Source organism: Suricata suricatta, chromosome 1 (genome assembly GCF_006229205.1).
Source record: "Suricata suricatta isolate VVHF042 chromosome 1, meerkat_22Aug2017_6uvM2_HiC, whole genome shotgun sequence".
Lineage (NCBI taxonomy): Eukaryota > Metazoa > Chordata > Mammalia > Carnivora > Herpestidae > Suricata > Suricata suricatta.
Genome location: NC_043700.1, coordinates 118,977,464 through 119,005,312, shown reverse-complemented (window position 1 = coordinate 119,005,312; position 27,849 = coordinate 118,977,464). Strand labels below are relative to the sequence as shown.

Here is a 27,849-nt window from a genome sequence, read left to right as displayed (position 1 = left end):
CTTGCTTGTCCAGTTCATTGTTTCTCATACTGACACTTTTATTAAGATACCTATAACCGTGTTGAATTTTTGAATATTTTCAAATATTTTTAATTTATGTGAATATTTTGGTTTTCTCTAAATTCAGAAACATACTAAAAACTGAGGGAAAGGGTTAGCTGCTGTTTAAAAAGTATACAGGTGATGTCCAAAGAGGTATATTCTGTGATAATCAATTGTTGTGTTCACTCCATCTCATAACTCTGCATTAGTTACCTCCAGCACACATAAATATAAATGTGTATGTTTGTTCACTTTTATATAATATTTAATCTTTTCATGATTTTCTCAAGTCATACTCTTGCATCTCATAAAATAAAATACTTGAATGATTGAAGCTTTCACTTTTTATCCAGATGTTTTGGGATCTCTTGGTAGGGCTTTTATGATGTAAAATGTTTAAAACATGATTAGCCTGCAGAACCTGAGTGAAGTGGTAATGTGGATGTGGGAGTGCGGTGAGAACAAACGATTGCCAGTAAATGGAAACATATCGAAATATTTTATGATAAAATCCCTAGTTCCTGTAGAGACCCAGCACATCGCTAACATTTTTTAAACTAATATATTAGTTTTCTTAACCTACTCAGCAGTGTCAACAGTGAACCACTGAAATGAAAAGCTGTCAATAACCGTGGTTTGGGTGCTTATGTTTTCTGTAAGAGATATTGGTTCATTACTGCCACCCACGGTAATCTTCCCTCCTATCCGTTCCTCCCTAGGACTTACATTTGATAATTATATGTGGCATTATGACATCTATCTGATTGTTTTCATATACTGTTCTATGGTTTTCCATATGTAGTTGATTTGTCTCACCATGTTCCACATGTAGTCAATTTGTCTCAGCAGCAATATTGTCATTTTGTTGGGGGCCCTTCAAGGGCCATTGTGTTATGTGGATGGAACGGATTTAATGATTATTTGCTAAATAAATCAACGCACAACAGGACAAAGGACAGTTAATACCAATATATTAGTTGGCTTTGCACAAACTCTGAATGTTTCTTCAACCACAAGTTCTGTATTTTATAGACTTTTTGGTCACAAGGATGAGTCTAGGAAGAAAGAAAAACTAAAAGTAAGTACAATGAAGCAAAAGAAAGGAGAATTGAAGAGAAAAAGAAATTCAGGATGAGAGAAAGAAGATGGGGAGAGAAGAAAAAGAAAGAAAAATAGAAAATAAAAATGTAGGTGATGAAGGTGTAGGGAAAAGGGACAAAGACACTGAGGTAGAGAAAGAAAAAGGTGAAGAATGAATATAAAAATTGAAAAATAAGCTCAAGCAGCACAGCAAATGGCAGTGATTTACTATTGTTCACTCTTTCCACTTGCAAGAAACTACAACAGATCTTTCCTGGAGTATCTCATCCAGGTTCAGAGCAAACCATTGAGTGCCGCTGCGCATCCATATCCGGTGTAAGGAAGGTCAAGTGACTAGCAAAGGGCCCAGAGCGAGGGAATAGCTGAGCGGAGTTTGAACCATTTTGACGGTTTTATCCTCTGTCTTGGTCAAGTCTGGGTTCACTGCTCTGTGACCATACCTGATACTGACTTCTCACCTGACATTTTATCTCCCTCCATAGCATTCTCAGGAACTCACCGCAGAATCTTACCTTGTCTCTCTCTCTCCTCTGACTTCTGAAACTCTTGAAGGAGAAAGAGTCATGTGCAGATAACATTACAGCTAATAAGAGAAAGTCTACTCCTCCCTTAAAATACATGATTTTGCTTTGGTAGTTTTGAACCAGAATTGTATTTGTATTTGGTTACTTTTAAGAGTTTAGGCACATGTCCCTTTTATTGATGACTGGGTGTTGTTTTGTTCCTACATTTTCTAAGTTTTTGTTGCAGACAAGATGGAAAGTTTATTTGAAAATGCCTTCACATAATAAAAGAGGGTTTGGCAATAAAAATTGAGGTTGGGCTTTTTGAACTGAATAAGCTTATTAGACAGTAAATTAAATCACTGAACTGAGTTAAGGGATTCAAGTTTAAATGAAGAAAATAAAAATTAGTTATCTATTTAAACCCATTATTTGATATCACTAAAGTTATTTTAAAGATTAATATTATTTGTAAGCTCTGATTCAAATTTTATCCCTCTGTATCATAAACATTTGTTTGTAACCAGTGTATTTTTGTTTGAGAAAGGGAATGAACATTGATTCACATTATTTATTATCATAACATGAATAGGTGTAGAATAGACCATTCCCAAAACATTGCTGAGCAGTTCAATACTTTCAAATGTTTCCTCACTAATCTTTTTACTCAAGGTACAAACTTGTGTGATAGGAATTTCAGTTTCTTTTCTTGCTCCTGCCTGCCCCCTGGTGAAGATGGGGTAGAACAGTGAAGACAATTAAAATGTTAATTTTTGTGATATACAGAAAGCTAAAAAAAAAAAAAAAAGTAGAAAAGAAAATGAAGAAAGGAGAATAAATTACTAGTAGATTCTGTGACACAAAATAATCATATGTCATCTGTCAGTGAATTTTGAAGAGTCTAATCCAATTCTCATTGCATTTGTATTTCAACTTAAAATTCCTTAATTATCTATGATGTTCATAAAGATTGTTCTGTGGTTTAATGTGACAGGATTCCGATATTCTCTTCTCTGTGACATTTGAAGCAATCTTTTATATCACAAACTTAAAATCGTTTTATTTATGGTAATTTTGAATTGATAAAAATGTTACTAAGAAAAAAATTTAAATATAGTAAAATATACTTCAAGATATAATGGATGAACAATGAACTATATTTACAAAAAGATATAAAGGATGAATATGGAAGTTAAAATGTATCTGTTGGAGAGTTTTACTATTGTACATTCTTTTTTTACATTTACTTTTATTTTTCTATGTTTTCTGAGTTTTCGTGAAAATCTCGTTTCATTTGTCTATAAAAATCATGGGGAAGAGTACACAGTACTATAAAATAATATAGAAATATTTTTAAAATAAGTGACTTATTAAGCATACACATCAAAAATGAGTTGTTTTATGGTGTTTATACCAAGCTACCAGCTAATTGTCCACTGATTCCAAATAAGTACCTTAAAGAAACTCTTTCTAACACTGCCTTATTTCCTAACTTAAACAAAAAGAGGTACCACAGAAAACTTGTATATAACTACATATAAATATACAAAATAGCTGAAAACATGAATATAACTATAGCATATATCCAAGTAAAGATGAATTCAAAATATGCAAGAAAAATAACTTTCTACTTAAACTTTGTAGTTGAATGCAAGTCACACTATTACATGATGATCTTTAGGGTACTTCGTGAAGTACGATTAATTTGCCTGAAAGTCTATAAAATTGTCTCTTAGGTATAAAAGTCATGAGGATTATAAATATAATTTAGTTGTGATTCATTAAGAATACACATACAAACATATGTCTTGAACTGATCTTGGGGCTCATTTACTCTCTAAAAGTCTCGTGTCCTCTGAAACAATGAGAACTAATTTTAGGTTGGCTTCCACAGCCCTATTTTTTATTACCATGATAATTTGAATAGTTAACTACCTTATTAACTGAAATGTAAAAAGCTATGTCAAGCAGACAACATCTGAAGTGTCTGGATTCATACTGTTAAGCTAGATGGTAGGAGGGAGGAAGGAAAAAAATGGAATGAGCTTCTAAAGAGTAATTTATTCAATGAGGTATTTAATTCTAAGAAATGTCTAGAAGTGAGGCTTTTCCATTCCCCCCCCTTTTTCTGTCCAGTTTATTTATAATTCTTTTACTAAATCTGAAAACCATAAGTGACTGGAATGCTATTGGGAAGAAACAATCACTTTTGTTGAAATTTTATTCAACTTAAGTAGAAGTCATTTACTATTTAGCTTTCCTTAGTAGAAGAAATACTTTTAATGGTTTAACCTGTTAATTTAGAAAATGTGATGTACTAAATTGTATTTAACGTTTCTTTAATGGTAATCTTTCAGTTTTCATTGATTATCTTTGATATAAACTTTAACACAAAATCAAGTGAAATGAAGACCTAATTAATAGAGATCTTACATTATTTGAATGAGCTGACTAAATCAAATGTTATTGTCTCTTTAAGTCTGCCTTTCTCCTTTTACAAATGGAAAGATACCAAAAAATGTAATAAATATAAAAAAATGTGTAAAATACAATTTGATAATTGTTTTAATTAGACATCTAATATTTGGGATAAATCTCCATTATTGCTATTTCTTTGTTCATCTGGATGTTCCCATTTTTCATACACACACACACACACACACACACACAAACATATGTTTTTTCTTTTGATTCTTATTTTAGCATCATTATTATCTGGCTAAATTCATTTTTAAAAAATCATTAGTCTTTGTATACATGTAATTGTGCTTTTTATGCTTAGTTTCAAATGTTCCAAAATGTCTGGCTTATATTTGTGAGGCTGGCTTAATTTTGAGCAAATTTCGTATGGCTTTATATGGAAGTGATTTTTTAAAAATAAATCCCTTTTCATAACTACAACAGTAGATAAAACAGTCCAGTTTCTTATGTCCTGTTTTCTCACATGGAAACTAGTTATTAAGAAGATCTTGATCAGTAAATAAAAACTCCCCAAAAAACAAAAGTCCAAGACCAGATGACTTCATTTGCCAGAGTCCAGCTCCAGCAGGTCCAGGGTTCCCTGAAGGATGGATGGTGTTGGCAGGAGAGAGATGAGAGTTTGCAAAAAGGGGAAGGGAATGAGACAGACAAGAGTTTCTTCCTGCTCAACAGGCAGGCATTTCTGCACTGGCCAGAGAGTCAACTTTATTTATTGAAAAAAATGCATGGGGTACAAAACAGAAGTGGCAATTGCCTTAGACAGTGATTTCTGAGGACAGATTTCTTTGGTATGTAAAAGTTTCCCAGAACATAGTTTGGTAGAAGACTCATGCATAATCTTTATCAATAGTGATTGATTGTAGGTTATTTAGAAGCTTATCATATGGGGAAGGAAGGTATCCTCAGCATTCAAATACAAGGCAGTGTTTTTAGCATAGCAAAAGCAAAGGTTCTTTGTGAGCAGCAGTCAATAGCCTGTTTTCTTGAAGGGAAGAAAAACAGGTTTCTCAGGAAATGTAATATTTGCTCCCATAAACACAAAAGAAGAAATTCCTGTAATTTCCTTCACAAGGTACAGTTAGCATATTTTTAGCATAAGGGGACAAGTCACTCCTGATACCAATCAACAATGCACCTTGGGGGTTGGTGCTCAAGCAAAAATAATTGAGTCAGGGGTAGACATCGATCACCATCTGATCCTGGGAGGCCTTGCAAACCCACCTTACCTCAAAAGGAGTTTTTCTCAACTTAGTGAGTTCAGAAATGGCTTCCAGCATTCACTGGTGAATGCTATCAGACAATCAAAGAAGAATTAATATCAATTCTTCTCAAATTCTTCCCCCCCCCAAAATAAAAGAGTAGTGAACACTTTCAAACTACTTTTATGAGACCAGTAGTATCCTGATACTAAAGCCAGACAAAGACACCACAAGAAAAGAAGATTATGAACCAATATCCCTGCTGAACACAGACGCAAGAATCCTCAACAAAATACTTACAAACTGAATACAAAATACGTTAATGTTTTATTTATTTTTGATACAGAGAGAGACAGAGCATGAGAGGAGGAGGCGCAGAGAGAGAAGGAGACACAGAACCAGAAACAGGCTCCAGGTTCTGAGCTAACTGTTAGCACAGAGCCTGACGCGGGGCACGAACCCATGAACGTGAGATCTGACCTGAGCCGAAGTTGGAGGCTTACCCGACTGAGCCACCCAGGCGCCCCCAAAATACGTTAAAAGGATAATTCACCATGATTGAGTGGAATTTATTTCAGGGATACAAAGATGGTTCAGCATCCACAAGTTAATCTGTGTGATACACCACATTAACAAAAGGGGGAATAAAAATCATATGATCAACTCAATAGATGGCAGAAAAAGCATTCGACAGAAATTAACATCCATTTATGGTAAAAACCTCTCAGTAAAGAAGGTATAGAGGGAACTTACCTCAAATAATAAAGGCCATATATAAGAAGCCCATAGCTAACATTATATTCAGTTATTGAAAAGCTGATAAGATTTTCTTTTAAGATCAGGAATAAGACAAGGATGCTTATTACTCTCACTTCTTCTATTCAACAAAGTGTTGGAACTCCTAGCCAGAGTTAGACAAGAAAAAGAAATAAATGACATCCAAATTGGAAAAACAAGAAAAAAAATGACATCTAAATTGGAAAGAAAAAAGCAAATATATCACAATTTGCAGATGACATTATATGTGGACCACTCTAAGAGCTCAACCAAAAACATTAGAACTAATACATGAATTCCAGTAAAGTTGCAGGATATAAAATCAATATACAGAACTTTGGTGTATTTCTATATGCTAGTAATGAAATATCAGAAAGAAAAATTGAGAAAACAATCTCATTTACAATTTCACCTAGAGTAGTAAAATAACTAGGAATAAATTTAACCAAGGAGGTGAACAATCTATATACTAAAAACTATAATACATTGGATGAAAGAATTGAAGACACAAATAAATGGAAAGACATTTCATACTCATGGATTGGAAGAATTAATATTATTAAAATGTTTATGCTATCCAAAGTGATTCACAGATTCACTGCAATCCTCACCAAAATTCCAATGGTATATTTTGTAGAAATAGAACATACAATTCTAAAGTATTTATGGAACCATGAAAGACCCCAAATCGCCAAAGCAGTCTTAAGAAAGAAGAGCAAAGTTGGATGTATTGTGCTCTCTGATTTCAAACTACAGTTGGTCCTTGAACAATGTGGGGTTAAGGGTGCTGACCTTACCCTGCAATGCAGCAAAAAAATTCACATATAACTTTTTACCTCACCCAAACTAATAGCCTATTGTTGACTAGAAGCTTTAGTGATAAACAGTTGATTAACACATATCTGTATTTTATATGTATTATATACTATATTCTTATAATGAAGTTAGCTAGAGAAAATGTTATTAAGAAAACCATAAATAACAGAAAATATACCTATAATACTCTATTGAAAATATTTACATGTAAAATCTGTACAGTTCACACCAATGTTGTGCAAGGGTCAACTGTATATCACAAAACTATAGTAATCAAAATAGTATGGTACTGACAAAAAAACAGACACATAGATCAATAGAACAGAATAGAGAGCCTAGAAATAAACCCATGCATACATGGTCAATTAACTTATGACAAAGGAACCAAGAATATACAATTGGGAAAGGACAGTTTCTTCAGTTAACACTGTTGGGGAAACTGGACAGCTACATGCAAAAGAATGAAAATGGACCATTGTCTTATGCCATACACAAAAACTAACTCAGAATGGAGTAAAATCTTGAACTAAAGACTTATAACCATAAAATGCCGAGAAGAAAAGCTAGGCATAGGCTGCTTAATTTTTGTCCTGGCAGTTATTTTTTTATCTGATCCCAAAGGCAAAGGCAACTAAAGCCAAACATAAGCAAGTGGGACTATATCAAACTGAAAAGCTTCTGCACACAAAAGGAAATCAACAAAACTAAAAAGGCAACGTACTGGTTGGCTCAATCAGGTAAGCTTTCGACTTGATTTTGGCTCACGTCATGATTTCATGGTTTGTGAATTCTAGTCCCGCTCTGCTGACAGGGCAGAGCCTGCTTAGGATTCTCTATCTCTGCCCACTCCCCCTCAATAAATAAATAAACGTTAAAAAAAAAAGGCAATCTTCTAAATGGAGCAAAATATTTGCAAATCATATATCTGATAAGGTGTTAATATTCAAAATATATAATTAACTCATACAACTCCATAGTAAAAAACAAAAATTTGATTTGAAAATGGGCAGGCGATCTGAATTGATACTTTTCCAAGAAGACATACAGATGCCCCACAGGTGCATGAAAAAATGCTCAACATTATAAATCATCAGGGAAATCTCATCACAATGGGATTGAACATCACACCTCTTCGACTGGTTGTTATCGAACAAATGCTGGCGAGGATGTGGGGGAAAGAGAACCCTTGTGCCCTGTTGTTTGCAATGCAAATTGGTGCATCCACTATGAAAAACAGTTTGGAGTTTCCTCAAAAAATGTGATACAGAACTACCATGTGACCCTGCAATGTCACTTCTGGATATTTACCCAAAGAAAATGAAGATACTTAAATATCTTAAAAAGATATTTTCACCCTGATGTTCACTGCTGCATTATTTACAGTAGCCAAAATATGGAAACAACCTAAGTGTCCATCCGTAGATGAGTGGATGAGGAAGATGCGGTGTATAAATACACACTGGAACATTATTCACCCATAAAAAGAAGGACATCTTACCATTTGTGGCAGCATGGTTGGATTTTTATGTGTCCATTATATGGAGTGAGGCCATTATATTAAGCGCAATAAGATAAAGACAAATAACAGGGGATCTCACTTACGTGGGAAAGCTTACAGAACAGTACAAAATAGAGCCAAACTCACTGATGTGACAGACTGGTGGTTGCTAGAGGCAAGAGGGGAGGTGAGGTGGGGGGAGGTGAGGTGGGGGGAGGGAGTCAAAAGGTACAAATTGCCAGCTATGATTATATGTAACTCCTGGGAACTCGTGCAGCATGGCAACGGTAGATAATAATATTTGAAAATTGCTAAGAAAGGAGATCCTAAATGTTTTCCTCATAGGAAACAAAAAAACAACTAACAGTGTATGGTGATGGATGTTAATTTGACTTACTCTGATCGCCTTCTTACAGAATATACAAATATCGAATCATTGTGTTGTACACCTGGAACTTATATAATGTTGAACGTCAGTTTTATCTCAGTAAGAGAAAGATCTTATATTCTTTTTAACAGTGTTCTTAGATTCTAAAATGAGTCTAATCAGATTTAATCGTTCTGCTGCTGCTACTCTACCCCCTTGTCTTCTACTAACCTCCAAATTATCACAATTATTTTAATTTTATCTCACAATTGGAAATATTGTTAATTGTGTGATAATGAATTTCATTTCACAGGGAGTTAAACACATATAGATTGATTGACTCCTATGTAGCAGTTGAATACTTTTACATAAATTACTTCCTTGATTTGATTATTTTGGCAAAAGCAAGTGAAGAACTCTCCACTTGTCTCATTTGCATTTAACCATTCATTTAATAATACTGATTGAAGAAATCATTTTATCATCTTACCACTTTCACTTGTTCTGGTTACATTGTATGAATGCAACCATACATGCGTATTCAGGATCTTATCTATTAACTCACTTTAAAAAATATTTATTTTGAGAAAGAGAGATAATGTGTGAGGGGGAGAGAGAGAGAGAGAGAGAGAGAGAGAGAGAGAGAGAATCCCAAGTAGGTTCCACACTGTCAGGGCAGAGCCCAAAGCGGGGCTCAAGCTCACCAACACTGAGATCATGACCTGAGCCGAAATCAGGAGTCTGCTGCCTGACCAGCCGAGGCCCCAGGAACCCCTGTTAGCTCACTTTATGGAAATGGGGTTCTGTTATGAGTTAGCAATACTTTTTTCTTTTTCTTTTTCTGTTTTTGTTTTGTTTTGTTTTATTCTGTTTTGTTTTGTGGAATATGTTTCTGGTAAATTGACATAAGTTCTGACTGCATGTTGGTGTTAAATGCAGCACTATTTCATCTTCACAATTATAATAGAAAGTATGTTTCTTAACCGATTTGTCCAGTGTGTGAGAGCGATGATTTGACTATAAAACTTGCTGGAAGCTAGTAGATTCATGTATCTTTCCATATTCATAACTGAAGTAGTAAGCTTAGAATGTTCTACAAAATACCTCATAATGGAGTGTTGATAACTTGCAATATAGAATGAGACACACACGCATACAAACACATGAAATATGGTAAACCATAGTGCATTTAGTGTCACTGCCAAGCTAATGTTCATAGGTCCAGTGGTGTATCCATGAATGAAATTTACCTAGGGGAATTTCTTCTTTGTTGGCAGATTTTCTTTTTTGATTTTTTGTTTTTTTCTTGTTCACTGATGTTCTTTATTCCACATCAGGATGTAAGACTAAGTACTTCCCAACTTTGAACTGAGAAGCAAATTGCAAATGCTTTTAAATAGCTCCAACTACTGTCTATAGCTACTCCATAGATCCATGCTGTCGTAAAAGCACAAATTATGGTCCTTTTGAATGCAAACTATAAAAAATCTCGTGATGTAAAATATAAAAATTTCGTGATATAAAATTCAGTATTCATTGACAGAGATAATTCTATTTTCCATATGAAATAAAATCTTTATATTTTCCATCAGTATCCATATAGATGTGAATCCTTCTTTATTGTTTATCACATGGAATACAATGGAATATCATATGAGATACATTATTTCAAAATATGCTATTTTTTTTTAAATAAAGAGACGGCTTTATTTTTCCTTGGAGTATCCTCCCAACTTCTTGTGTTTAGTAGGGACTACACCTATTCCTTTTTACATCTTTTCTTTGGGGATTTTTCTCATATCTCTAAACAAATAATTGTGCCACTACCTTTTGATTATTCAGTTTTAGGCATTACTTTGACTTTCCCCGTTGGAAGCTCTCCCACTCTCTCCCCTTCTGCACACGTATTTCCATCCCCTATGTTATATATATATAGGAGTTAAACGTTAGTTGTTTCTTTAGATTCCTGTGTTTCCATTTCAAATTCATTTCCTCAGTTTAAATTTAAAATAACTGAGTTATTATATTAATTTTAACTTTTTGGATCTCTGTCTCCCAGAATTTTTTGACCTGCCTTCAGTCATGCCTGGTTGTTCCTTCTGTCCAGTCATCAATTTTGTCGTTCTTTCCACGTTTATCTTTATTTTGAGGGCACGTTTCACCTTTCTCTTGGGTGGGATCATCTCCTATAGCAGAAACTCACTTTTTTCTGTTTTCTTGTTTTACACTTTCATTTGGGCAAACCACCTCCTCCGGTAGCTTCTTGTGAAAGGTGGATGAGCGGTGGAAGTCTTGAGACCTTGAAAAATCTTCAGTTGCAATTTCCCTTTCCTCATATTTGATTTATAATTTTCCCAGGTACTGATTTCTGGATCTGAAACGCTTTTACTTCAGAATTCTGAAGACATCACTCTATCTTAGTTTCCAATTTTGCTATAGAAAGTTCGATGCCACACTTATTTGTAATCTCTTTTATATTTATCTTTTGTATATATACAATATGTGATATATAAGCTCTCCCTTTGTCTCTAGTGTTATAAAATTTTATGATAACATGCCTTGGTGTAGGTCTATACGTATACCCTGTGGTTCCTTTCAAACTAAAAAATCATGATTTTCAGTTATGGGAATTGTACCTTATTTATTTGATGATTTCCTTCTCTCTATTTTCTCAAGTCTCTCTTTCTAGAGATATTCAGGTTTTGAATTTCCTGGATCGATGGAGCTCTCCCATCTCTGTATTTTGCCCTATACTGTGGGGAATTTCCTGATTTTTATCCCAACTCACCTACTGAGATCTTTATTTAGGCAATCATATTTTTTAGTTTTTTGTTTGTTACTCCCTTTTTGTAGCAACACATTCTTGTTTCACTGATGCCATGTTTTGTTGTGTTTTTTTTTATAAACATGACAGTATCGATTATAGTTTTTTTAAAGTTTTTTTTTTTTCCATTGTATGTTTCTTCCAACTGGCTTTCTTTGTGTTTGTTTTGTGCTCAATCTTTGCTGTTTAAGGTTTTCTTCATATATCTAGTGACCCTGAATTAGTGGCATCTGCCTAAAAGAATGGATCACTTTAAAGCCGATTGCAAGCTCTATTCATTGTGTAGATCTTGTCACCAGTGGGCGTCACCATAAGATAATACTGCAGGGCTGTTTCACTGAGAAACTTCTAATATCCTTACCTTTAGGTATTTTTGTTTGTTTTGTTTTTGACCTGGTCAGATTTTTGAGTAAAGAAGAGCTAAGCCAGGCTCCATCATGTTCCAGAAGCCATGTAGAGAGAGAGGTTGGGAGGAGTCCATAGCCAATGTAGATGTTCACTGAACGTTTGCAGTAAGGTGGCACCTCACCTCTCCCCTGTGCTTAGTTTTCTATGGTCCATTACCTTTTTAAAATTTTTTAAATATTTTTAACTTATTTTTATTTTTAAAAATTTGCATCCAAGTTAGCATATAATGCAGTAATGATTTCAGGAGTGAATCAGTGCTTCATCCCCTACGTATAACACCCAGTGCTCGTCCCAACAAGTGTCCTCCTTAATGCCCCTTATTTAGCCTATCTCCCCACCCACAACCCCTCTAGCGAGCATCTATTTGTTCTCCATATTTAAGAGTCTCTTATGTTTTGTTCCCCTCCTTGTTTTTATATTATTTTTGCTTCCCTTCCCTTATGTTCATCTCTTTTGTATATTAAATTCCCTATATGAGTTAACTCATATGATATTTGTCTTTCTCTGACTCATTTCGGTTAGCACAGTACCTTCTAGTTGCAAATGGCGAGATTTCATTTTTTCGATCACCGAGTATTGGTGTGTGTGTGGGGGGGGGGGCTCTTTCCATACTTACAGTCCCTTACCTTGATGATGAAACACAAAAATAAGAAAGGCAACTCAGTGATATGCATTATAGATTTACTCTTCCAGTCTTCTAGCGGGAATGTGATAGGTGGAGGCAATGTACGCCTTTGGGAATGAGCGAGGACAGCTGAACTCTACTTTTTTTTTTTAATTCTTTAATGTTTGTTTCTTTTTGAGAGAGACAGAGTGTGAGTGAGGGAGGGGCAGAGAGAGAGGGAGGCACAGAATCTGAAGCAGGCTTCAGGCTCTGAGCTGTCAACACAGAGCCCGACGTGGGGCTTGAACCCTTGGACCGTGAGATCATGACCTGAGCTGAAGTCTGACGCTTAACCACCTGAGCTGCCCAGGTGGTACCATTTCAGGGCCTTTTTGAGCTCAAGTGGTATAATTGTTTTGCTTCTTGGTTTTTTCCCCCTTTGCCTTAGGAATCAGTATTTTTGGCTTTGTCAAATCAGTTAGTTACTGCTTTCCTTCGCTTACCAGATTTTTACTAATCTCTTTTATATTATAGGTTCAATTTTTTTTAGCCTTTTTCCCTGTTATTCTAGTAGGATGTCACCCTTTCCAAAAAAATATATATTTTTATATTTTTCTTGCTAATAAATATACTTCCACATCAACATTTTCAAGACTCTCTTTTTAGAGATCTAACTTATCCCCTGTTGTAAATAAGGGCTGTTCTAAGCAATATTGCAGAGTACCTCCTTCTAGCTAAAATTCTAGCAGTCTATATATATATTTAAAATGTGAGAAAATTCTGAATCCTTTCTTAACACGTTTCTAACTAAATGACATCTTATTGCCAGCAGTATGAGGGTGTTTCCTTTTCTAATGTAGACTATTCAGTGTAACAACTCCATGTGGCCACTTTTGCCACCAAATGGGAAATCCTGCCGATGTTTAGTTCCCCGGGTACACTCAGCTGTGCCTGCACAGGAAGGGCACCTGATCCATACTTGCTAATTAGACATATGCATAATGAATTCATTTTAATTCTTTTGTTTTACAACTTCGAAGAGAAGGTATGAAGGCAGCAGGGTGTAATAAGTTTTAAATATCTTATTTTCATCACTCTGATTACTTTGAGGTTGCTCAGGTCATAAAGTAGTAAGATTGAGAACCAGGTTTAAAAAGAAAGAAGCCAGCGTGGCAGGGTGATTTAGAGGCTACCCTACACCCATTGCACCTGGATTGTAGGCAGTGCCGAGGTGTTTATGCAGGCGACCTTGTCACAAAGGGCTTTAAATATAAGATACCAACATTTAATATGCTTAATTTATTTTAGAATTTAAGGGTATGCCTCCTACTGTATAGAGGTAATATACATCTATTGCGATAAATTCTATGGTTGGATTTAATAAATATGATTTGATTAATCTAGTCCCGGGTTTCTCAGAGTGGAATCTGCACATGACCTTGTCAGAATCACATGGGAGCTTGAATAGTCACTTTCCTCGGCTCGCCCAAGACCTGTGGGATGAGGATCACTGTGAGTGGCCCAGGATTTGGCATCCAATGAACTCCGCATATGCACATGGCCAATCTACGAGTCTTCTCCAGGCTAAACTGTAATAAACCACTGGAGAAAATTAGGTGCACATTTTATATGAATTTGAAAAATCTAATGAATTTAGAATTAATGATTGGGGGAAATTCTGGTAAACTGATTTAACATATTTTATTGCTTTCCCCTTCAGTTATCGCTAAGAATTCAACTAATTAGTTTCCCATACAGAAATTATCTCATCTTTTTTAAACCTTTCATTCTCTGATGGAACCAGTGGCTAGAGGCATTAGTTTGTGGTTTAAGAAGTTAGTTAACACATGCATATATATTCACCACTTTATTGTTACACATAATAGCAATAGTATGCTACTGAGTATAATGCATCTCTGGCCTAGAATTTCAATGTTTTAACGCAGCATCTTTTAGATAATCGGTTTTAATTTGTTTTGTTTTAATTATGGAGAAGCTCGATCTGTTGTGAGAGAGATTTTAAATCAAATATTGCTCAGGTTGACAGTTTAGGCAGTGGTGGGGCATGTCTGAGCGCTCTCGCCACAATGCCTGAAATATAATCAGCATCAGCTAATGCCCGTCTCCTTCTGGAGCATCATTATGGTGAGGAGAGAAAATATGAAAGCCATCTAGGTCACAGGTCGCCCTATATTAATGAAATGTCTTACTATTTAAAAAGTGAATAGATCCTTACAATCGTATGCGCTAACATTAATCAAGCATCACTCTGTAACATATACACGCTAAGCTGTTGACATAAGCAGGTGCTTGTAATAACCTCCACTTCTATGAAAAGTGAAGCGTGAAGAGATTATGTATAAAGTTATCCAAGGTCAACCAACTGGTAAATATTAAAGCCTAATTTTGAGCTCAGAAAATCTGTCTCTAGAGATCACGTCTATGATTGTGTCTTCCATGGAAGATGTACGACCATTGCTAGTATGTTAGGAAGACACGTTTCATGTTAAAGCTGATGGGGAAGAGGTATCATTTGATATATCTTAGAGATGACTAAGTTTTCACCTTTCTACCCAATTTTGAATATTAAATATTTCTTACAATTTCCTTAAAAAAGACACGATATACCTAAAGTAAAGAGATGGGCAGTAAGGCAGTTTTAGGGCTCAGACAATCTGGGTTTAAATGCTTACTTCATGATTTATTAGGTGTGTGCAGACCACTTAAAGTCTTAAATTTCTCATCTACAAATGGGAATGATAATATTTACCCATACCATTACCATACAGAGAAGAGATAATCTATGTACTACTGTCTCATTGAGCTCTTTGCACTCAAATACTATTCTAATATAATGTATAGGATGCTATCTTGAAAGGGTTATGAGAACTTCTGTATTTTATATGATACATATAATAATTATATGGTTTTGAATGTCAAAATCATTAAAACACCTGTTTTATGTTTAAATCTTTAAGTACCATAACCACTCAATACTTTGTTTAATCTCATTGTTCATTGGTTGGCAGACTTTTACTGGTCTATCCCACAGATACTCAAACTCTTACTCTTTCTTCTTTTCAGCAAAGTTACTTGATAACATGCTTTTGCGAAGTTCAGGAAAATTAAATGTGGGCACCAAGAAAGAGGATGGTGAGAGTACAGCCCCCACCCCTCGTCCAAAGATCTTGCGTTGCAAATGCCACCACCATTGTCCAGAAGACTCAGTCAACAATATTTGCAGGTTGGTCACATGCATTATTTAAATGTAGTTTTAACAGAGAGTCATACTTTTTAAACTACAGAATTGTAGGCTGATGTTTTCCAAGAACACATTTTGAGGAGTAGTGCCTGACTCCATTAACTCGCAGAGCAGAGCCTGTGTTTAGAAAAAATATTCAATGGCATTTTGCCCCGAAATGGTGTGCTGAGATTCTTCTTCTTTGCTGCAAACATCCATATGCACATAAACATAGAGCATAGAACCTAGGCTTGGGGCAAGTGTCAAGCAGCAAAAACCAATTGTTTGCTTTCAAAAGACCTTGTCCCCCAAATAAATTCAACAGCAGAGGGTGTCAAATGTGTGATGATTTTTCTTGAACCTTTCGTCATGTCAGTGGTGGTTAGTCTTATGGAAAGAACACCTGCGTCTGTAGGAATATTCATGGACTCCGGGAAGCAGTACAGTGCTAGAGCCTGCGTAAGTCCGCCAGCTGTTAGGAAAGACGTTGTCAGAGTGCTAGAGACTTATACTCCTTGGTGGATAATCATGTTTGCAGCAAAACTTCATTTGAAACTGGACTCTTAAACTCATTCTTACGCATCCTTCTGTAGCCAATCCAACTTGCCAGGCACCGGAGTCTGCATTCACACCCCGGGGGGAGACAGCAGTGGGTGGAGAGGCACAGCCTCGGGAGGCCGATCTGCCCAGGGAGACGGGCAGAGTAACCAGACAAGTACCGATCTCAAGAGCTGAAATGTCAGAAAGCAGAATCTCCCTCGAGAAGGGTAATGGACCAGATGGGAAAATGGGCTGCCAGGCTTGAGGTCCAGGCAGAATATCTGAGTAATCATTTGGGGCCTCATTACCCAGGAAGGAACATGAAGATGAGCTGAATGTTGTTTTTTTTTTTTCTTCCTGAGGAAGAAAGTGTATCCTGAGATATGCAGCTCAGGAAATATCTATTAACTGAATGCCAGAGAGGAACGTTGGGTTTGTTCATAAAAATGCATCTCCTTTAATCAGCAGAACAACCCAGCTTGGTAAGGGATGCTTATTTCTTACCATTAGACATAGGAATTCAGGACCCAGAGAGGTCTGGTAACTTGGCTCTTACACGATAGAACAAACCTGGGAACACTGCGTCTTGTGCCATGATAAAATGATTCCAGAGCTCAGACTATTTCCTGGGAAACCCTACCTCTGTGTAGTAAGCGGGAAAAGAATCAGGAAAATGTCAGAGTTTTCTGGAGAAAAAATTATTAGGAGAAGACGTTAGGGGGATACTTAACTCTTTTGCCTGGGTCTGTAGTAATTAAGAGTAAATCTTTGTGTGCCGTTTGAGCTACCGTTCCGGCTATTATTGGGCAGGCTTTCCACAGTTATCCCAACTTTAAATATTTTGTCTTATTTTCCTTAGAGGCCATTGAAGTGTCCTAAGTTGAATTGGAAGAAAGTGTTCAGACAGGATTAACAGAAGTATAGATTCGCTGTGTGGGAAGGAGAAACTTGGCATGTTCAAAGAAGGCTGGTCTTCCTGAAGTTCTGGAAGCAGAGGGAGGTGTGGCTGTAGTTGAGTGTGGAGCAGCAGAGATTACCCATGGCCTGATCAGCTCCTTTAAAGATGCTCGTCTTATTCCTGGAAGCATTGGGAAGCCATGGAGGGGGATTTGTTTAAGCTGTTGGAGCAGTGGGTGTTAATGTGGATTTGGGAAGGACAGTTCATGTGAGAGAGAATGATCTTGGACTAGGTTGGTGCTGGTGTAAGAATTAGGTACATGTGTTGGGGAAATATTTAGAAGTAGAGTTTTATATTAGATAGAGGAGAGGTCCTGGAGGGGCTTCACCAGTGTCTGGATGTACATTTAGATGCAAAGTGTAGGCTTTTAATGAAAGAGGAGAGAGGGAAATAATCAAGTTTGTCTGGACATGCTGAGTTTAAGGTTTTTGATACCTACAAAATGGAGATATCAAAGAGTAGGCCAAGGGATATGGATTTGGAGGTGAGATCAAGTCTGGGAAGAGAGTCTAGAATGAGTGAGTAGAACATGAGTCAGTTTTTGCTGTGAAACAAGTGAGCTCAGAATCATAGTAACTTACAACTAAAGACACATTTTTTTCATTCCTGGGTCTGCAGATGGGCTGCAGCTGTGCTGGGCCCTCCTGGGTTAGGTAGACTTGGCTTTGGGCTGCTGCTTCAATTCAGGCCTGCTCGGAGCAGAAGCTAACCAGAGCCTGTTCTTTCTCACTTGACTGTGAGGAGCAACCTCTTACAGCTTCTGCTTGTCCTCTAACATTCCATTTACCAAATCAAGTGACATAGTCAAGCTCAGTGTCAGAGAGAAGCCATGGCTAGGATGGGGCATGAAGAATTGAGTACAGTAGTAAGACAATCTGACGGACCAGAGTAGGACTGACCCTTGAGGCATTTAATGGTTGGGTCTCCCCAGAAGATTCAGAATGAACATTAAATAGTGAGTAGGGTATCACTGAAGCCAAGTTTACAATGGGAAGAAGTAAGGTAAGCTGTGTTAGAAGCTGTTAGAGGTCAAGAGGATCGGAACCAAAACATAGTAGTCAGATTTATTGACCCTGATAACTGCAGTTTAGAAATACTCATCCCTAAGTGCTGAATTGTTGACCAACATTCAACCCCTGAACTAGATCTCAAAGAGCAAATATTCACTCTTGGGCAAAATGAACATCTCTTTTGCTAACAGGACGTTAATTCCAGTTAAGTCTCCTATGATCAGTCATGTGAATCACAGGGGCTACTTTTACTCCTAAGCCTTAACACCTAAAATAAATTTGGGCCTCCTTTCCTATAAACCCATGATCTACTCTTTGACTTCCACATCAGTACTTCTCAAGCTATTTCTGGCGATAGACGTTCCCCACCAAACCCCATAAGGTGCACGGAGTATAGTAAAAATGAATTACTAGAAAAATAAATATAGAAATACTTGCACATTGCATGCTCAATTTTTTTCCTGTTTTTATGTTTAGATTCAAGAGATTCAAGTTTCCATTTCCATATTAACTTTCTCACAGACCAGTTGCAAGCAGTTTGCCAACCTGGAAGAGAACATACTGGGGGTAATATTGCATTAAATCTTGCACTCCTAGATGAAGGAGTTTTAAAGACAAGGCTATACTTCCTTGAGCTGAGTAAAGGGCTTGTCAAAACTGTGTCGCCTGAGGTCTTGTAGGCAGTTCTTCGCCAATTTGGGTATCCTAGGGATGTCTCCTGCTCATTACCACTCCCATATTCCTGGACAGAATAATCTAGAAAAGCCCAAATCAGGAATGTGTCATACTTAAAAGAGATTTTGAAATACCACATGATAATTCAGAATATATGTCTAAAGTTTAGAGGGTTTTAAAACTCTTCACGTGTAGCATCAATCACATTACCAGCCAACTCTAAGGCCAGAGTCATTCTTGGCCTTGATTCCCATCATGTATGGGTGTGTCTGTTTCCAAAATCCATGCCAACTCCATTGCTTCACAGCATACATGTTAGAAGATGTTGTGCAAGTGAGCTGTGTAAAGTATTAGAATCTTTTTTTTATATATTCATACTCAGGAGGTGAAGTTGTTATTTTTCTCCCTCAAGATAATACCTTTTAAATATCTTTCCAACTGTTACTATACATTTTTAATCCTTCCCGTTCCTTTTCTAGATTTATTGTCAGAATCTTAGACAATCACTGTATGCCTTGAATGCTTCAAAGTCTCCTGGATAACTCCTTTTACATGTCTTTCACCATGTAAAAGTTTTGTCTTATTTTCCTTCCTTGTTTATCTGTTATTTTTCTCTATAAAATCTGGTCCTGCTTTATACGTCCTTTCTTGTTTTACTTATCTTGGCCTCTGATACTCATTTTTGTTACTACTTACCACCTCCCTCAAGTTCGTCCAGGCGCTCACACAAGTGTATCCGTGTGTAAAAATTATTTTTTACTCTCTTTCAGAGATGATTTTTAAATACTTCACCATATTTAAATACTTAATGGGTTTGACCAAGAATTCTGCCTGGACAGTTTTCAGAGTTTACAGGTGTAGTAATCAATCAGATGTTTGCACAAAGGCTGTGCAGATGACACCAGGCTTCCTAAATGAGGAATTAGCTAAGTCTCCCAACTGTGCCTTGAGGAGCCACAAGGGGAAGAAGGGAAAGCTTAGGGGCTTGTGAGCATTTATATAAAGTTTGCATCAACCCAGGACTTTTAAATCTCCTGCTGAATGTGATGGTGTGAGTTTTCCGACAGGTGCCCCTGACCTGAGATCTCAGAGTGTTTAAAGTGCACATTGTTCTCATTTCCTTGTACCTCTTCCATTGCATCCAGTTTATTCCATCATTGATCAGACCATCTGAATATTGAGTTTTATGATCTTTAAAAATTTTTTTCAGTAGAAGATGTGAGTTAAAACCATCATACTTATGAGAGTAAGTTCTTTCTTAGAATTTATAATTTAGTTGGAAGAGTCTATGATTTCAGATTCCTGTATGAATATTTTTATAAGGAGGAACTCTGCTTTTCTGCCTCTTAGTCATAAATGAGACTATTAAATGGGCCCATTTGTTGTTGGAGTTCATGGAAAATGAATAGTGCAGAGCTCTTTAAACTTCTACATAGAACCATTGATAATTTTCAAGCAGAGAAGGAAAATGTAAGATTTATCAGGAAGTGCTATACAGAATTGTTTAGAGTCCAGAGTGGGGGGATGGGCAGGACTTCTAGAAGGCTCTCAGAGAAATCTGAGAGAGTAAGAGAATCTGCACAGAGAATATACAAATACTCAATTTATATAAAAATAGAGACAAATTCAAAAGATTATGTACCTCTTGGAGAAAATGAACAAAATACCAAATCACTTGGTATGGCTGCTAGAGAAGTATGTAAGATAGTTACACATCCTTCTGTTTTTTATATTTTTTTAAGTTTATTTATTTTGAGAGGGAGGGAGAAAGAGTGCCTGCGAGCGAGCAGGGTAGGAGCAGAGAGAAGAGAGAGAATCCCAAGCAGGTTCTGTGCAGTCAGCACAGAGCTCCATGTGGGGCTTGAACTTAAGAACTGTGAGATCATGACCTGAGCTGAAACCGAGTTGGACGTTTAACAGACGTAGCCACCCAGGTGCCCCACTAATTACACATTTATGAAATAAAGTAAAAGTCATCTCTCACGGTGGAACTTTATCATTATTGTAACTTCATCTTCCTCCAGTTCTGTAACATCTCAGAGGAAAAACCATAGGCGGGGACCAGTAGTAGCCATATGCATTTTACCCGCTTTCCCTCACTACTTTGGGAATCCATCCATCTGAGATGATAAGGAAAAAATAAACTTTAGGATTCTGTTACTCTGATAATTACCACTGTTCAACATTCTTCTTTGCTTTGTTCCAAGTCAGTAGAAAACACTTGCCTAGCTTTTGATTTCTGTTTACTGCTAGAATTTGAATGATTTGGTTTCTTCTAGGATTGTGGCATTGATAGACTGTAAGCTCTTCCAAAGCAAAAACTACATCTTCCTCACCCTGGGCCTCTAACTGTGCCTGAATCATTGTATGCTCAATAAATGTTTGTCAAGTGGACTACTGTTAACAAAGCTGTAAGCAGTTTTTAGCTGTTTTAGTTAACTAAAATTTACGTGATTTAAATGGCCACTTTAAAATTTGTATGTATCTTTGAGTTTATCTGTGACAGAAAACTTTGAAAACTTTTATTCTCATGAATGTGAAATAGGTATTTTAGAAGATAGAATATTCTCAAGGACTGATTTACAGTGGACTTGAAACTAAACAGTCTAAACAGTTCTGACTGAAACTTAAGGAAATTTAGGGATACTAGTATTTCTTCCATACTGAAATAAAATTGGCATCAGTATTGGGGCGCCTGGGTGGCTCAGTCAGTTGAGCATCCCAAATCTTGATTTCGGCTCAGGTTGTGTTCAGAGCCATGGAATCGAGTCCCACATTGAGCTTCATGCTGAGCATGGAGCCTGTTTAAGATTCTCTCTCTCTCTCTCTCTCTCTCTCTCTGTCTCTGTCTCTCTCTCTCTTTGGCACAACACACACACCGAGTCTCTTTTTCTCTCTTTCTCCTTCACCCCCTCACCACTCATGCTCTCTCTCCCTCCCTCAAATTAAAAAAAAATGGCATAAATATGGAAAAGCAGTCAGTGTTGACAGTTGATCTCCTTTGTACACAGTTGTTCTATTTTGTTCATTACTTGTGTTTACTTATAACACAGGGGCAGTATTTCTGAAATGTTACATCAGTGGTCTTTTTAAAAAATTTTTTTAATGTTTGTTTTTGAGACAGACAGAGTGTAGGGGAGGGGCAGAGAGGGAGACAGAGAATCTGAAGCAGGTTCCAGCCTCTGAACTGTCAGCACAGAACCTAATTTAGGGCTTGAACCCACAGACTATAAGATTGTGACCTGAGCCAAAGTTGGAAGCTCAGCTAACTCAGCCACTCAGGCACCCCCAGTGGTCTTTGTCTTTTTTTTTTAAATTCTTAATCATTACTGCAACCAAATGATTCCTCCTGTATCCCTGTATCCATCTCAGTACTTTCAGTTTTGTTTAAACTTTTTCCTACTTTTCTTTTCTTCATGAGTCTTCATTTTTTTTATTATCACTTTAAACACCATGGGAATGATGAGGTAATAATAATCAATATACAACATTTAGAAACTAAGCCTAAACTTGGCAGCCAGACAGCAGAATGTTCAAGTAAGCCTGTGGGAGGCCGTTCCGCAGCCCTCTCTCAGCAGAGGGAATTGAACAGCTCTGACTCTGGAACATAGCGTTTGTTTACATTTGTGTTTGCTCCAGAATTGTAAGGTCTCAAGTGATTCTAAAGTTTTGGTAATTGTACTGCTCATTTCCAGGTAGTGTTCCTAACTAGCTGGTAATGTCAATGAGAAATTTATAAATTATTCTTGCTTTGTTGCAGATAATATGTACTTAAAATGGTTCTCTGACCTTTTTGCTTGCTTGATTTCTGTCCAGATTTATGACTTAGGGGACACTGACTTTTTTCCAGCATTTCTCTCCTCCTCCACACCCTCTTTATATTTTTAGTTCCACTCTCTTGCAGACAAGGGAGGGTATTTTCAAAGCTTGAATTTACTCTCCCTGATGTTTCTCTATATTTCCCAGGACATTGTAAGAGTAACTTGCAAACAGCTTAATCAGCATTTATATTCTCTTTTTTGATCCTGATGAATGACTTTCCATATATTCAGATTTTGAGTAAGGGGACCTCATAAATAAGGAGAAATTATTTTTTTAGATTTAACATATTGTATCACTCTTTCTAGACCTGTGAATTCCTAATGTCAGAAAATGAAGATGACTTTGTTTCTGATAATTCCTGAATTTTGCTTGTGATGAGAAAACTAAGTCACACATATGGTCTAAATGGGAAGGAAAGGAATAAAAAAATCACATGGGTATTGTTTGCTTATATTGTTTAATTTCTAAGGGACAGCTCTTTTATTTATTGCCTTCAGTGATTACATGCTTTCGATTTTCATAGCAATTCCAGTAAATTGGCCAAAAGCCCCAAAGAATTCAGAGCAAGGTTTGTTCAGAGGCAGTTGTTATTCTACAACAACATTCATGCATTTGACCGTAGTCTAACAGAGATTACCACTGGCCCTTCCTAGCCATTCATCGTGTATTTGAGCTTCGCTGTTCTAGTTGTTATAAACTGACATATTTTGACACTTGAAAGTTATAAACCAAGTAAACAATTCTAAGGGTCTTGATGATAACTGAAGGGCTAATGCACAGCAGAATGCTTCTACCACTAATATAGAATAGACAAATCCACAAATCATGGCTGATGCCGTTCTCAGAGCGTTCTTCCCTTGACCTTTCAGGACTAACATCGCCGTATCTGTCTAGGACACTGAGCAAGCATAAGTATGAGAAAAGATGGAGATACAGTTTAGTACTTGAATTCTCAGCACAGGCAGTAGTGGTTGAGGACATATATTAGGACTTACCCTAATTTGTCAAGACAGTAAAGTCTGTTTGTAAATAGTTCTGCTTATAATAGTTCTTGTTTTCCAGATTTGGTCCCAGGACAGGATAGTGGAAAACATGTGGGTATGAAGAGCCAGAGGGCCTTGATGCAAGGCCTGATTCTGTTACTGTTCATGCTGCAATCCTGTACAAGTTTATTAGACTTTCTACCTTTAATCTCCTTGTCTGTAAAATGGAAATAGTATTACTTTCCATTGTTGTTGAGAGGATTACATGAGATGGAATAAGTGAACGTTCTCTTTAATCTAGAAAACCATGCAGAAATGTAAAATTTTGTTTCTTTGCTTTCCATGGTCTTGTTAACACCCCACCTGCTTACAACAAGGTCTGATATTTCGTATGACAGATCAGCCCCAAAGCGGAGGCACCAACTGGTAGAATCTTAATCACCTTTATTATGTTGTGCCGACCCCAGCTTCTACCTGTCTTTCTTTTGGTGCCTTAATAAGGGATATGTTTGTTTCATTTGGAGCAAATGGAACTAGCATAAACATTCAACAGCATGGGGTCACACCACTGCTATGCCTCTCACTGTCTGTAAGGCCTTTGAGAAATTGCTCAAGCTCTCTGAGCCTCAGTTTCCTCATATAGAAGATGAGAAAAATAGTACCTTCCTCACAGAGTTGTTTTACTGGACCTGTGGAGGTGATCCTGACGGAGGACCAAAATGAGTGTTTAGTAATTGTGTTATATATATATATATAGTTATTAATGGTATATGTTATATGGAAAGTTTATTTCCTTCTTCCTCACAAGTTTCTAGACAGAGAAGATATTCCCAAGTGTTTTATGATTATTAAATCCAGTTTCATAAAAGGAAGTTTTGGAATTCTCTTAACAGGTTGTAACTTGAAATGATCATCGACTTTCTCCTTGAGTGTAGTAAAACAAATGATTAACATGTTCCTTTCCTTTTCCCTACACACACGCACACACACGCACACACACTTACTTTGCCTGTTTGGTCTTTAGCACAGATGGATACTGTTTCACAATGATAGAAGAAGATGATTCTGGGATGCCTGTGGTCACTTCTGGATGCCTAGGGCTAGAAGGCTCGGACTTCCAGTGCCGGGTAAGGAAGATCATGTGCTTCTGCCTTGTAACTTTCACTGCTGGCTTTCAGACAGGTCTCAAGCTATATAAAAGAAGGGTTTATCTTGACCAGCCTGGTTTTAGGAAAGTGGAAAATAATCTGGAAATTGTCTCATTGGGCCAATTCTCCTTTCAGAAGCAAGTATTATTTTTATTTTTGCTGTTAACTTCTTGCTTAGTGACTCTTTAGATCATCTTGCTCAGATTCTAGCGAAGTTAATTGTATTAATTCAAACCTGCTTCCTCAGTTTATAATTATGTACACTGGTTATTACAAATGTAGTCGTAGTTTTGTTGAAATGCTAAAGCTGCAGTAAGATAGTACATGGAAATTTGAGAGAAATTTTCTAATAGAAAGTAACATTTTTAGGATGTTTCAAGAAAATTATCAGAATGTTAAGTGAATTCTCTGAATACTGTTAGAATGTCAACTTTAAATTACATGACTTTGAGGGGGCGCCTGGGCAGCCCAGTCAGTTAAGTGGCTGAGTCTTGACTTTGGCCCAGGTCATGATCTCATAGTTTGTGGGTTCGAGCCCCATGTCTGGCTCTGTGCTGACAGTGTGGAGTCTGCTTGGGATTCTCTGACTTCCTCTCTCTCTGCCCCTCTTCTGCTCGTGGCTCACTTGCTCTCTCTCTCTCAAAATAAAACTAAATAAACTAAAAAAATTTAGATTATGTGACTTTGAAATTTAGGGGAACCTACTAATAGCTGTTTGGGCTCAACTTTAGGACACCCCCATTCCTCATCAGAGAAGATCCATTGAGTGCTGCACGGAGCAGAACGAGTGTAATAAAGACCTGCACCCTACGCTACCTCCACTGAAAAGTAGAGGTAAGGAGAAGAAAGCTTTGGGGCTGGAAGAGCTTTAGGCACAAAGAAAATAAAGACAAGAATTACTCTGCCCTGCCTAAATTTATGTACCTGTATCATTTTCCACTGCTGGGGTAGGGGGCCAAGGCAAGATGACAAAATTCGAAGACGTGGGCAAGTAGTTCTTGGAAAAGTAGTCCTATGGAGCTTCATGCTTGATAATCTCGTTTCTTTAAGTTGTCCCCACTTCCCTGTGAAATCTAGGGGTCCTAGAGCTTGCAGTGTGTTTTTGAAGCAGAGAGGAGGGAGACAGGATTTTAGGCTTGCTTTATATGTTACTCAAAAACTGTTATTAGACTAACGTGTTAAAGTAGAGTGAATTGGATTATTTATTGGATAATTTCCTTTTATCTGTACTAGAGAAACTACTTATTAGCCAAATCATATATCCAAATATTGATAGAAAAGGGGCACCTGTATGGCTCAGTCAGTTAAGCGTCCAACTTCAACTCAGGTCATGATCTCACAGTTTGTGAGTTCAAGCCCCACATCTGTGCTGACAGCTCAGAGCCTGGAGCCTGATTCGGATTCTGTGTCTCCCCCTGTCTCTGCCCCTCCCATGCTCCTGCTCTGTCTCTCTCTGTCTCTCAATAGTAAATAAAAACATACTAAAAAATTCAAAATATTGATAGAATGGAGGAGATACCTAGAAAATTTAATTTCAAAACTTACACATTTAAGCATTGCTCATTGAAAAAGACAAATACTGCAACCTGGAACACTTTGTGTTAAAAACTGCCCCCATGTTTCCTTTCTTCTTACTCTCACTGCAGAGTAAATGATTGGAATTGTCACAGCATCCTAACGCCTGAGTCTTATATAAGTGGTTTAAGATGATTTTTCATGATTGATTTTATTCCTTGAGAAAATCTTCTTAACAAAATATATTGACATTTCATGGCTTTGGCGATAACATTTTATAATACTTGTTTCTGCTAAAGCCTAGAAAGCTTTAAAGGATTGATTCATAATCATTCACATTAAACATTCAGACAGCGTTTATATATATATTGCCAGCCAACATGCTAGGTGTGAGGGATACGGAAATGGATGAAGAAAATTCTTGCTCTCAAGACATGCACACTGGCATGTGAGAGAGAAATAGGTAAATAATTAAATTGTATCCGGTCAGGAATATCTTAGTGGAGTCAGATTATAAAGTATGTTAAGGGCACAAACAAGTATCTGGGGTGGGAGGATGTCAGAAGACCTTCATAGAAGTGGCACTTGGACAAGACTGTAAGGATGAACAGGAGATCCCTGGGTGGATAAGACAGGAGTACAAATTTAAAAAAGAAATTATAATGGCTGACATAAACCAAGCATTATGTTCAGTGTCACATGAATTAACCCATTTGGACCCCACAGCAATCCTATGAGGCACTTAGACTTCTTCCTTGTGTAAAGATGAGGACATTGCAGCACAGAGGGGTCACCTAACTTCCCCAAGTTTGCACAGCCTGTTAGGAGCAGTGACTCTAAACAGAGGCAGTAGTAAACACAGAGCTTTGGTCTGTAACACTTGAAAAGTATTTGCAAAATGCAGGCATAGCAAACAACATGGCTTGTTGGAGAGAATCTCCTAATTAAGTTGTCTAAAACCACAGTATTGAAAGTAGGTCTGTAGGTCAGCTCATCGGTGTCAGCAGAACTCATTAGGAGGGCGGACTCTCCGGCCCCACCCCAGACGACAAGATGTACCTTTTACCAATATTCCTCAAGTGACTTGTATGCGCATTAAAATTGGGGTAATACTTTTGGTAGAAAAAGACAGTGCAGCTTGTGTCTCAGCATGCTTTGACCACACCTTCAAAGAGAAGTCTGCTGATGTCAAATTGCTGTCAAGTTCTAGATGTTTGCTGTCTGGTTTTGTAGCTCTCTCCTTGTGAACCAGTAGCAGAAGGTTGGCAGTCTATAGACGACATTTTGAATCGCACTGGTATAGAGGCTTACATATAGGGGACGGGGAAGGAGGAGGC

General features: G+C 37.1%; 1 protein-coding gene across 1 annotated transcript in view; it reads left to right on the top strand.

Moving 5' to 3' along the window:
• BMPR1B (bone morphogenetic protein receptor type 1B) overlaps positions 1 to 27,849 on the top strand; it is a 388,753-nt gene that overhangs the window by 328,744 nt on the left and 32,160 nt on the right. The window contains exons 3-5 of the mRNA XM_029943095.1: positions 15,705 to 15,864; positions 24,874 to 24,976; positions 25,729 to 25,831. Coding sequence (XP_029798955.1) covers positions 15,722 to 15,864; positions 24,874 to 24,976; positions 25,729 to 25,831 — 349 coding nt within the window. The 5' untranslated portion in view covers positions 15,705 to 15,721. The remainder of the gene's footprint in view (positions 1 to 15,704; positions 15,865 to 24,873; positions 24,977 to 25,728; positions 25,832 to 27,849) is intronic.